Source organism: Oncorhynchus kisutch, unplaced genomic scaffold (genome assembly GCF_002021735.2).
Source record: "Oncorhynchus kisutch isolate 150728-3 unplaced genomic scaffold, Okis_V2 Okis05a-Okis16b_hom, whole genome shotgun sequence".
NCBI classification, from domain to species: domain Eukaryota; kingdom Metazoa; phylum Chordata; class Actinopteri; order Salmoniformes; family Salmonidae; genus Oncorhynchus; species Oncorhynchus kisutch.
Genome location: NW_022261982.1, coordinates 1,370,694 through 1,383,725, shown reverse-complemented (window position 1 = coordinate 1,383,725; position 13,032 = coordinate 1,370,694). Strand labels below are relative to the sequence as shown.

At 44.7% G+C, this 13,032-nt stretch overlaps 1 protein-coding gene across 1 annotated transcript in view; it reads right to left on the bottom strand.

Annotated features, from left to right (window-relative positions):
• Window positions 1-809: 809 nt before the first annotated feature.
• The window catches only part of LOC109883533 (collagen alpha-2(V) chain-like), a 30,964-nt gene continuing 18,741 nt past the window's right edge, over window positions 810-13,032 (bottom strand). Inside the window, exons 18-38 of the mRNA XM_031813319.1 lie at window positions 12,779-12,823; window positions 12,364-12,417; window positions 11,994-12,092; window positions 11,682-11,726; window positions 8,753-8,851; window positions 8,461-8,514; window positions 7,863-7,970; window positions 7,594-7,647; window positions 7,398-7,496; window positions 7,220-7,273; window positions 5,366-5,464; window positions 5,067-5,120; window positions 4,579-4,632; window positions 4,397-4,450; window positions 4,231-4,284; window positions 2,827-2,871; window positions 2,211-2,309; window positions 1,897-2,004; window positions 1,660-1,712; window positions 1,310-1,363; window positions 810-846 (exon numbers count right to left, since the gene is read on the bottom strand). Coding sequence (XP_031669179.1) covers window positions 810-846; window positions 1,310-1,363; window positions 1,660-1,712; window positions 1,897-2,004; window positions 2,211-2,309; window positions 2,827-2,871; window positions 4,231-4,284; window positions 4,397-4,450; window positions 4,579-4,632; window positions 5,067-5,120; window positions 5,366-5,464; window positions 7,220-7,273; window positions 7,398-7,496; window positions 7,594-7,647; window positions 7,863-7,970; window positions 8,461-8,514; window positions 8,753-8,851; window positions 11,682-11,726; window positions 11,994-12,092; window positions 12,364-12,417; window positions 12,779-12,823 — 1,422 coding nt within the window. The remainder of the gene's footprint in view (window positions 847-1,309; window positions 1,364-1,659; window positions 1,713-1,896; window positions 2,005-2,210; window positions 2,310-2,826; window positions 2,872-4,230; window positions 4,285-4,396; window positions 4,451-4,578; window positions 4,633-5,066; window positions 5,121-5,365; window positions 5,465-7,219; window positions 7,274-7,397; window positions 7,497-7,593; window positions 7,648-7,862; window positions 7,971-8,460; window positions 8,515-8,752; window positions 8,852-11,681; window positions 11,727-11,993; window positions 12,093-12,363; window positions 12,418-12,778; window positions 12,824-13,032) is intronic.

The window sequence follows — 13,032 nt, the reverse complement described above, 5'->3', positions numbered from 1 at the left end:
TGTTCTATTGTTTATGAATCATTTATTGGTGATTTTCATAGGTATAAAGTGATTTGATTGGTCGATAGTAGGATTAACTCACAACGGAGCCTGCTGGACCAACTCCCCCAGGGAATCCTGGAAACCAGACCCACCCTGAAAATGAGATGAATTCTTATCAGAAAATATCAACATACTGTACTACATATTCAGTGAATTCCCTGGAAAAGCATTCCTACTCTGAGTAGCCATGATCAGGTCTATTTCTACAGTAAATAGCATGGGGAAGTGTTTCTATGAATGCCCCAGCCTTTATACGTCACCCTCAGTACAACTCACTCACCGCGGCCCCTTGTGTTCCTCTGGCCCCCTTTAGTCCAGTCACACCATCAGGACCCTGGGAACCAAGTTTACCAGCTGTTCCCTGGAGTCCCTGTGCTCCAGCCTCACCCTTCTGACCCCTCTCTCCTGGTTCACCTTTGACCCCGGGTTGCCCATCGGGACCCTGCGAAGAGTCAGACACAATGACCATGATTACTGGGCAGATTCATCGCCATGCAAAATGACTTCCAAGTCTCACCATGGGTATAGTTACTATGTGGTTATATGGAAATGGTTATTAACTTTCACCATTACTGAATTTTTTATTCAACATTATACAGGAGGATGTTTGCAGCGCAATCTGTTCATACAGACAACAAGCCAAGGTTGACAAATTAACAGAACATTAAGGGACACAATACAACAGGGAGGCGCCTGTCATAGCTGACACTATTGGGAATGACAGACCCCAAATTGTTTGAAAGCCACTCACAGGAGACCAGGGAATCCTACTGCACCGGTTGGACCAGGCTCCCCAGAAGCTCCCTATAACAGATGTTGGTCAGAGGTATATGAGAACTATTAACAGTATATTGCAATTGTCTTTTTTTACTATGGGACAATTGTACACAAGACACTTACAGTATTTCACGTGTGTCAATAATTTGACAAAATGAATCGCAGTACTTACGGCCACTGCTCTCGCTCCTCGACGTCCAGGGGGCCCTTTAGGCCGGCCTCTCCCTAAAACAAACAAATATAATATATTGTCTGGGGTATCTGTGGTAGGCGGGGTCCTTAATATGGAGAGGTGTTCTCTGCTACAGTGTATGTTCATCTAGTCTGTCTGTCTAAGTGCTGTTGGTGACTGTATGCTGGATGCTCCTTTAGGGTCTAGGCAGGGTTACTGTTATTAAAGCACTATGTGACAACTGATGATGTAAAGAGGCCTTCATGAATACATTTGAGTGAGTGAGTGAGTGAGTGAGTGAGTGAGTGAGTGCTTTACCTTATCACCATTGAGCCCAATGCCTCCCGTTGGTCCAACTGGACCAGGAAGTCCCTTCAAATGAAAAACAAACAGGATTTCAAATATTCGACAACTTGAAGTGAACAACTTACTATGGTTGTGAAACCAATGAAACTAGAAGGTGCATCAAAGGTGACTACACTCAACCCAGGGCCTAAAGCTGGTTATGATGACGTCACTACATTTTGACATATCATTCAACTTGAACCTAACAGAATTTTGTTATGGGTGACATTTTAAGATGTTATTTTTGCTGAAACCCTTGATGTAATCCATTTAGGTGACTCAGAAAGGTATGTGTAGACATGTATGTGTAAGGTAACACTCACCCCGGCCCGTCGTTTCCAGCAGTACCCTCGGTTCCTTTCTCACCAACTGAACCCTAAGGAGAGAAGAGGGGTCAGCAGAACAGGACTGCAGAATGAACCCACCCAGTTATAAACATTGAATACACCACTCTGAAGGGTGACAACTTGTAGTTCCTTCTAGTGTCTTGGACTCTGGAGGTACTTTATGTACTTAACCAAGTTTTGGTTGATATCTTCCCCTCCAACACAGATACTTACCACATCTCCTTTAGGACCAGGAGAACCAGGGATACCCCTCTCCCCGGGCATCCCCTGCAGGCCTGCAGCTCCTATGTCCCCAACGCTTCCTTTAGTTCCAGACCCCCCCTGGGGGAAGAACACACACAGAAACAACTCTCATATCATGTTTGTGGGAAATAACATGGATATACGAGGCCATCATTACATTGTTAATCTGCATTAGGCCTCCCATCGTGGAAGAGATATCATTTGACAACCTGGTTAAATGACTGAATGAATAAAGACACAAATAAATAAATCAATATTTGAAAGTGATGTGCTATAGTACTAACCTTTGGTCCCTCTGGTCCTGGCCCTCCTGAAATACCTTTGGGCCCCGGTAGTCCTTTAGTTCCCACATCACCTCTCTCTCCTGGGATGCCCCGCTCACCCTACGATGCAATCACCCACTGGTCAGCTACAAACAACTTCTTTACAGCACTGTATGTTATTAACAGGGCCTTGTGTTTTGGTTATCGTATCACATGACCTGGATTTTAAGCTTTTCCAGAAATGAGGAATAGACCAAAAATGAAAGCAATGTCTGAGGATGGTGATGGACCATCTGACATTTAAAAAAAGGGGACAGTTTGATGAATAAGCTTTACATAAAGACCAGGTCATGTGACAAAAACACAGTGCCCTAGTTACAAACCTTATTTTACTAGTGAAGACTAGGACTGAACTCAAACAAAACCTCCTTGGGAAAAAAACTGCATTTTGCCACATGATAGGTTTCCATTATGTATTAGGTAATTGTACTTCTGTATTGAAAAATATCAATATGATTATGATTTCAGTTGGAAGATGCATTTTCTCTGCAGAGGGGCAGGGTTACTTTCCCTTATTGAGGGTTGTATTCAAATGGGCATCAAATGAATAGATAAATCAGCTATGAAGATGGCTTACCCTTGGCCCTGTGAGACCAGCAGCCCCTCCCTCTCCAGCGATACCCTGGGAATGACAATACCAAACACATTTCATCAACACAACAGACAGGCTGTTTCAACCCCCTCTTCCACCTTCCTTACTGTCCAATCCCCTCTTCCACCTTCCTTACTGTCCAATCCCCTCTTCCACCTTCCTTACTGTCCAATCCCCTTCCCTGACACACTTCCTGTATGTATACTAATGCTACATTTTTATGATCTTCGACTTATTATTTTCGTATTCTTATCTTTTACTATTTCTTATTGTTGTCACATTGTTGAGAGGGAACCTGCAAGTAAGCATTTGGTTGGACTGTGTATACCATGTGTATCGTGGGCATACGACAAATCAACTTGAACTTGTTTACACAGGCAGCCTAATTTGGATCTTTTTCCACTAATTGGTCTTTTGACCAACCAGATCATACATTTAGCCAAGAAACAGTTTGACGTTTATGGGCCAGATCGAAAGTCAAAATTGGTGATATATTCGAGAAAAAGGTATGAAAACAAAAATGGTCTTAATTTAAGGTTAGCATTGTGGTTAAGGTTAGGTTTAAAATCTGATTTTATGACTTTGTAGCTGTGCCAGCAAGTGACTACACTGCAGAGCTGCCTCCAGAACATGAATCATCCCAATAAATGCCAACCTGCTATCAATAATATGGTTAAAGATCAGAATTGGCCTTCCTGTGTAAATGCAGCATTAAATAACCCTGAAACGTTGATGAACGTTGGATGTAATACATGTATCACCAGCCACTTTAAACACTGCCACTTTATATCATGTTTACATACCCTACATTACTCATCTCATATGTATATACTGTACTCTATACCACCTACTGCATCTTGCCTATGCCGTTCGGCCATCGCTCATCCATATATTTATATGTACATATTCTTATTCATCCCTTTACACTTGTGTGTATAATGTACTTGTTGTGAAATTGTTAGATTACTTGTTAGATATTACTGCATTGTCGGAACTAGAAGCACAAGCATTTCGCTACACTCGCATTAACATCTGCTAACCATGTTAATGTGACCAATCAAATTTAATTTGATTTGAACCTGATAGTAGCGTTGTATATCTCTAACTCAACTCAAAAACATGTTACATTTCTAGATTCTTACTGTAGATAATGAATGGATTGTGTTTCGTTATGTAGGCAGACTCATGACTGGTTAATATGTGCCTTTGTTTGGTCCATTGCAGGAAAAGGCACACATACCCAGTCATGAGTCTATCAACATAACAACATTTAGTTCATTATCTAAAGAAATCATCTATTGTTGAAATGTAAGATAAATAAGCTGTAAACAAATCAACTGTAAATAGAGGTTATTGTCTGTCACAGTCGGGCGTGATGTCATACCGTACCTCAGCACCTGGTTTCCCAGACTCTCCAGGTGGACCAGCAGACCCAGGTAGACCCTGAAATACATCACATCATTACAGCTCTCATTTCCCCTTTATTGATTAGTACTATCACTAGTCTCTATCCTAGTAAATACAAGGTCAATAAATCCCATGTGAAACAGCATACCTGGAAGCCATTCATACCAGGAGGTCCTTGCTCTCCTCTCTTCCCTGCAACTCCCTAAAAGAAGTCAGGTATGGACAGGAAAACCAGTAACAGTTTAAGCTTACCATAACCCCATACAGTATTTAAGTTGAAACTGTGTTGGTATGTATTGTTTAATTGAAAGGTATTAATCAGATACTTACTGCTGGACCAGCAGTGCCACCAGCGCCCATCTCTCCAGCTTTCCCATTAACCCCCTGTATGAGAAACAGTCCTCAGTGGTCAGTGTGTACGATGAAAGCATAGAATGGAAACTGAAAATGTTTTATTTAAGCATTAAGGCCCGAGAGGGTGTGGTACATGGCCAATATACCACGGCTAAGAGCTGTTCTTAGGCACGGTACAAGGCGAGTGCCTTGGATACAGCCCTTAGCCGTAGTATATTGGCCATATACCACAAACCACCAAGGTGCCTTATTGCTATTATAAACTGGTTACCAACGTAATTAGAGCAGTAAAAATAAATGTTTTGTCATAACTGTGGTATACAATCTGATATACCACGGCTGTCAGCCAATCAGCATTCAGGGCTCAAACCACCCAGTTTATATTTGGAAATGAACCAGTTTGAGGGGCAGTTCCACCACCTACAAAATCATATTTGAACCCCTGATGAGTGTAGTGTACTTACCCTCTGTCCTGCAACACCTGGGGTCCCCACTTCTCCTGCCTTACCAGGGTCTCCCTGTGAGGACAAATTAACAATGATCCACAATCAATAACATGTCAATGTTTCCCTCTTCCTATATCATATAAGTAGCATTCCAGTGTCTCTCCTGACATTGTATGGTCCCTGGAAGACGCATTCAAACAACTACACTTATTTCATTCATCATTCTAAATGTGATGGGTTTAATGGAGCTGCTCCTGCTGTATATTGTGGAAAGGAACACACACTCACATGATCTCTATAAAGTGTGGGTTACTCACAGTAAAGCCTTTTGGTCCAACTACACCCATGGTTCCAGCTAGACCTCTGGTACCATCTGACCCTGCTGAACCTGGTCCCCCATCTTCTCCTCCTCCTCCCTGAGAGAGAGAGGGAGAGAGATAGAGAGACAGAAACAGAGGTATGTTCACATTTGGCCTGTCTATAGATAAAAACATGTATTACACACTCCCCTGCATATTTAATATGTTTCTGAACACTTCTACATTAATGTGGATGCTGCCATGATTACGGATAATCATGAATGAATCATGAATAATGATGAGTGAGAAATCTACAGACACACATACCCCCCCCCCCCCCCCAAAAAAAAAGCTAAATTATTGTAATTAGGATGTTTTGGAGCCTGATCTTTGTGCATCTGAAACTTTCTTACTCATCATTCATTCAGGATTATCCATAATCATGGTAGCATCCACATTAAGTGTTCAGAAACATGATATTCTTATTTACAGTAAAGGTGACTCCAACATGACATAATACATGATTTACCATTCATTTCTATTGGGCATAACATAATCTGAAACACAACCAAAACAAACTGTAAATGCATCCAACAAGACTGTAGCGTCTGGGATCGGTACATCCGAACATCACACCTGCAGGACAGGTGCAGGATGGCAACAACAACTGCCCGAGTTACACCAGGAACACACAATCCCTCCATCAGTGCTCAGACTGTCCGCAATAGGCTGAGAGAGGCTGGACTGAGGGCATGCAGGCCTGTTGTAAGGCAGGTCCTCACCAGACATCACCGGCAACAGCGTCGCCTATGGGCACAAACCCACCGTCCTTGGACCAGACAGGACTGGCAGAAAGTGCTCTTCACTGATGAGTCGCGGTTTTGTCTCATCAGGGTGATGATCGGATCAATTTGGAAATGGAGGGTCCGTTATGGTCTGGGGCGGCATGTCACAGCATCATCGGAATGAGGTTGTTGTCATTGCAGGCAATCTCAACGCTGCGCGTTACAGGGCAGACATCCTCCTCCCTCATATGGTACCCTTCCTGCAGGCTCATCCTCCAAAATGACAATGCCACCAGCCTTACTGCTCATTCTGTGCGTGATTTCCTGAAAAACAGGAATGTCAGTGTTCTGCCATGGCCAGCGAAGAGCCCGGATCTCAATCCCATTGAGCACCTGTTGGATCAGACGGTGAGGGCTAGGGCCATTCCCCCCAGAAATATCCGGGAACTTGCAGGTGCCTTGGTGGAAGAGTGGGGTAACATCTCACAGCAAGAACTGGCAAATCTGATGCAGTCCATGAGGAGGAGATGCACTGCAGTACTTAATGCAGCTGGTGGCCACACCAGATACTGACTGTTACCTCCGCACCAATGTGTCGGAGGAAACACCGTGCACCTGGCAACCTTGGTTAGTGTGCACTGCGCCCGGCCCGCCACAGGAGTCGCTGGTGCGCGATGAGACAAGGATATCCCTACCGGCCAAGCCCTCCCTAACCCAGACGACGCTAGGCCAATTGTACGTCGCCCCACAGACCTCCCGGCCGCGGCCGGTTACGACAGAGCCTCTGGTGGCACAGCTGGCACTGCAGTACATCGCCCTTAACCACTGCGCCACCTGGGAGGCCCTGACTGTTACTTTTGATGTTGACCCCCCCTTTGTTCAGGGACACATTATTCCATTTCTGTTAGTCACAGGTCTGTGGAACTTGTTCAGTTTGTGTCCCAGTTGTTGAATCTTGTTATGTTCATACAAATATTTACACATGTTAATTTTGCTGAAAATAAATGCAATTTACAGTGAGGGGAAGTTTTTTATTTTGCTGAGTTTATATATATATATATATATTTCCTGACTCATATCCACACACCATTGGTCCTTGGTGTCCCTCAGGACCCTGGGAGCCGAGAAGACCCGACAGACCCTGAGGAAAGAAAAGGGAGGATTTTAATAAAACATTTCATCTAGGATCAACATAAGCATGATGATCACCAGAAAGGAATATTCTTCTGTGATACAGAATGCTGACGAGAGGTATGTTATCTCACCCGTGCCCCTGGAAGACCTGGCTCTCCAGTGCGTCCAGGGTCACCATCGGCACCTTTGGCACCAGATGATCCACCCAGTCCTCGCTCACCTTGGGCACCCTGATCACAGAGTGTGGCATTTGATTGGCATAATATTATTATTCAATGACTTATACCTGCTGACCTATACTATAGATTCAAAGAGAAATCAACCTACCTTTTGACCAGGTAACCCATCCTGACCAGGAAAACCTCTACTGCCAGGAGCACCCTGGAAATTACAAATTGGTTTTAACAGAATTTGCTAAAAGGTTTAGATTTTAATAAACTCATTTAGCTGTTTGCTGTTATTGAATGTACTGAGGAAAGACAGAGAGAGAAAAAGAGAGAGAGAAAGAGAGAGAGAAAGAGAGAGAGAGAGAAAGAGAGAAAGACAAGAGACAGAGACAGACAAAGTTCTTGTAGTCAGTGAAAGAGCTGATTTACTCTCTCTCCATTGGGTCCAGCGGCTCCTGAAGTCCCAGCATCACCCCGTCCTCCCCTCCTCCCCTCCTCTCCCATGGGACCCAGCGCTCCATGATCACCAGGTGCACCCTACAATGACGTCATAATCAAACAACATGGCTGCCACATCATACATTAGTGTTTGTTATATTTTTCTGTATGGTCTTTTAAGAGCACCATGAAATGAATTGAATATATTGTTGTTGCACTCAACTTTGGGTGTGGATAAACTTACATGTCCCTAGGAGCATCAAACTGGTCAACATGCACTAAGCACTTTAAAGCTGGCCTAGACTGAAGGAAGAGCCCAGTGGAAAATGTTGCTACCCTTGATGTTGTCTTTAACTCATTGCTCGATAATGTAAGAGACATTTCTGTCAAAGCCAAATAAATGAACTGAACATGCTGAACTTTGGAGGAAGGCTCAGATAGACATGCACTCCATTCAGAAAGAAACCAGCGCCAGCATAACCTGCCTTTCAACATAACCTGCCTTTCAATAAACGCATGTGGTTGCTACTGTACATTATTAAACCATGGAATTAGAGAGACATTCATTATGACGGGTTGTATATCTTACAGATTCTCCTTTGAATCCAGCCTCTCCTTTGAATCCGGGAATGCCTAAATCACCCTTGTGAGAAGAGAAGAATATGATGAATAGATGTTTCTACCGACAATGTACGATCTCAAGTTTTAGAAGTAGCTTCTCCTGACGGCGTTATGAACATGCAGCCATATGATAGCATTTTAACTGGAGCATGGAAACCAGCAGTAGTTCCTATGACCTTTGTAACAGCTAGGGGACCTGACAACCATTCTTGATCCAAACAATGAAATGAGTGGTCAAAATTAAACAACAAATCTCTTACCAGTTGGCCCTTAGGCCCGGTTAGTCCAGTGGTTCCCTGTGGTCCGGGGGGCCCCGCGGGGCCAAGCAGTCCAGTCAGACCCTGGACACCTGGAGCTCCCTGGGGTAGAAATCACATCATTATACCTAAACCTGTGTTCTGTCTCTGACTCTGTACCAGGGCCCATTCTAACAGGACAGACTGTAGTCTACTGTCTCTGACTCTGTACCAGGGCCCATTCTAACAGGACAGAATGTCGTCTACTGTCTCTGTGACTCTGTACCAGGGCCCATTCTAACAGGACAGACTGTAGTCTACTGTCTCTGACTCTGTACCAGGGCCCATTCTAACAGGACAGAATGTCGTCTACTGTCTCTGACTCTGTACCAGGGCCCATTCTAACAGGACAGAATGTCGTCTACTGTCTCTGTGACTCTGTACCAGGGCCCATTCTAACAGGACAGACTGTATGGTAGCACCATGGTGTAGCCGGAGGACAGCTAGGTTCCGTCCTCTTCTCTTCTACTGTCTCTGTGACTCTGTGCCAGGGCCCATTCTAACAGGACAGACTGTAGTCTACTGTCTCTGACTCTGTACCAGGGCCCATTCTAACAGGACAGAATGTCGTCTACTGTCTCTGTGACTCTGTACCAGGGCCCATTCTAACAGGACAGACTGTAGTCTACTGTCTCTGTGACTCTGTACCAGGGCCCATTCTAACAGGACAGACTGTAGTCTACTGTCTCTGTGACTCTGTGCCAGGGCCCATTCTAACAGGACAGACTGTAGTCTACTGTCTCTGTGACTCTGTACCAGGGCCCATTCTAACAGGACAGACTGTAGTCTACTGTCTCTGTGACTCTGTACCAGGGCCCATTCTAACAGGACAGACTGTAGTCTACTGTCTCTGTGACTCTGTACCAGGGCCCATTCTAACAGGACAGACTGTAGTCTACTGTCTCTGTGACTCTGTACCAGGGCCCATTCTAACAGGACAGACTGTAGTCTACTGTCTCTGACTCTGCACCAGGGCCCATTCTAACAGGACAGACTGTAGTCTACTGTCTCTGTGACTCTGTACCAGGGCCCATTCTAACAGGACAGACTGTAGTCTACTGTCTCTGACTCTGTACCAGGGCCCATTCTAACAGGACAGAATGTCGTCTACTGTCTCTGTGACTCTGTACCAGGGCCCATTCTAACAGGACAGAATGTCGTCTACTGTCTCTGTGACTCTGTACCAGGGCCCATTCTAACAGGACAGACTGTAGTCTACTGTCTCTGTGACTCTGTACCAGGGCCCATTCTAACAGGACAGACTGTAGTCTACTGTCTCTGTGACTCTGTACCAGGGCCCATTCTAACAGGACAGACTGTAGTCTACTGTCTCTGTGACTCTGTACCAGGGCCCATTCTAACAGGACAGACTGTAGTCTACTGTCTCTGTGACTCTGTGCCAGGGCCCATTCTAACAGGACAGACTGTAGTCTACTGTCTCTGTGACTCTGTACCAGGGCCCATTCTAACAGGACAGACTGTAGTCTACTGTCTCTGTGACTCTGTACCAGGGCCCATTCTAACAGGACAGACTGTAGTCTACTGTCTCTGTGACTCTGTACCAGGGCCCATTCTAACAGGACAGACTAGTCTACTGTCTCTGTGACTCTGTACCAGGGCCCATTCTAACAGGACAGACTGTAGTCTAGTGTCTCTGTGACTCTGTACCAGGGCCCATTCTAACAGGACAGACTGTAGTCTACTGTCTCTGTGACTCTGTACCAGGGCCCATTCTAACAGGACAGACTGTAGTCTACTGTCTCTGACTCTGTACCAGGGCCCATTCTAACAGGACAGACTGTAGTCTACTGTCTCTGTGACTCTGTACCAGGGCCCATTCTAACAGGACAGACTGTAGTCTACTGTCCAGACAGCATGTGGGGGCCATTCTAACAGGACAGACTGTAGTCTACTGTCCAGACAGCATGTGGGGACCATTCTAACAGGACAGACTGTAGTCTACTGTCCAGACAGCATGTGGGGACCATTCTAACAGGACAGACTGTAGTCTACTGTCTCTGACTCTGTACCAGGGCCCATTCTAACAGGACAGACTGTAGTCTACTGTCTCTGTGACTCTGTACCAGGGCCCATTCTAACAGGACAGACTGTAGTCTACTGTCTCTGACTCTGTACCAGGGCCCATTCTAACAGGACAGACTGTAGTCTACTGTCTCTGTGACTCTGTACCAGGGCCCATTCTAACAGGACAGACTGTAGTCTACTGTCCAGACAGCATGTGGGGACCATTCTAACAGGACAGACTGTAGTCTACTGTCCAGACAGCATGTGGGGACCATTCTAACAGGACAGACTGTAGTCTACTGTCTCTGACTCTGTACCAGGGCCCATTCTAACAGGACAGACTGTAGTCTACTGTCTCTGTGACTCTGTACCAGGGCCCATTCTAACAGGACAGACTGTAGTCTACTGTCTCTGTGACTCTGTACCAGGGCCCATTCTAACAGGACAGACTGTAGTCTACTGTCCAGACAGCATGTGGGGGCCATTCTAACAGGACAGACTGTAGTCTACTGTCCAGACAGCATGTGGGGACCATTCTAACAGGACAGACTGTAGTCTACTGTCCAGACAGCATGTGGGGACTATTCTAACAGGACAGACTGTAGTCTACTGTCCAGACAGCATGTGGGGGCCATTCTAACAGGACAGACTGTAGTCTACTGTCCAGACAGCATGTGGGGACCAACACCCTATTACATACTTTCAAGGATTTGACATAATAATGAGTAATACATAATCAGATATTAATATTTGGAATATTGGAAGGTGAGAAATACATTAGATTGAAGGGAGGAGAAGGGAGTAGCTGAACAAGGAGCTGAGCAAGGAGATGAACAAGGAGAGATGAAATTGAGGAAGTTATACATACGGATGGTCCTTTGGTTCCAGCAGCACCCTCTGTTCCTGTTGGACCCTACAGAAATCAACATGTTTTTTTAAGTCATTTATTTAGACTTCATTTAACTCGACAAGTCAGTTAAGCATAAAATACTTTAACATTGACAGTAATTTGTCATGTCATTGGAATTTACAATGGAATTTTCTTTCAATGGACGTTCCAATCAGAAACCAGATTCGGCTACATTTTCAGTGAACCAGTCTACACCCTGAAGTGGTGAGTTGTTGATAGTACATATGTCGTAGGTGTAGAGATTATTAGCATCATGAATTAGCCAAACACCTGAATTCCCGTAGCTCCAGCCAATCCCACGCGTCCGGCCTCCCCTCTTGGTCCTTGCTGGCCCCCTGTCCCTCGTGCTCCTGGGGGCCCTGGTTGCCCCTGGAGACAACAGTGTCACAGTCAGAGTGTGTTTACATGCACTCTAATCAACCGTTGTTGAACAGATTCATAGCTCATAATGAATAAAACACCCTCATAAAAACATCTTTATCGGAATAGAGTAATCCGAATGGGCCTGTTTAGAATGAAATGTAATTCTGAGGGGGAAGGACTGGATTATACGTTTGAGTAACCAATATTTAGTACATGGCTGGTATGAAGAAGAGGACTGTGCTCCATCAAAGTCTATTAAAGAATGAACGGTCCTCACCTTTATACCTGGACTACCTGGGAATCCTAGAGCTCCAGTGATCCCCATAGGACCCTAGAATCACATCACATCCAGGATGGTTGGTTGGTACAGTAGGCTGCGTGTCATTCACACCTGGGGCTGTATCCAAAATGGCCCCTTATTCCCTTCACTATATAGAAACTATATAGGAAATAGGGAGCCATTTTGGACACATCTGGTGTTGGTTAGTACTGGAAACATCACTTGTTCCCAGTTGACATCACTGCTGATTTGTAAATGTATAACACTTTTATACTGGCTTTCAGGAAAATAGTGTATTTTGAGTAGATACGGTGTTGCTTTTCATTTGTTATATTGCATTTGTAATACTGATTTGTGTATGATAATCATTTGATATGAAGGGTGATGTTTTGTTGGATGTTAGAGGTCCTACCTGTGGTCCTGCTTTCCCAATATGTCCAGATTCACCACGTTTCCCCTGTATGGAGAGAGATGCACAACTGAAAGAAATTCACCTCTATCATCTCATCATCAATGCACAGCACCATAGGAGGACAGTGGCAGCATAGGCTGTCATTGTAAGCCAGGATGTCATTGTAAATAACAATTTGTTCTTAATTGACTCGCCTGGATAAATAAAATATAAAAACAAAGGCTACAACATGTGTCACTGATAAGCCAAATCAA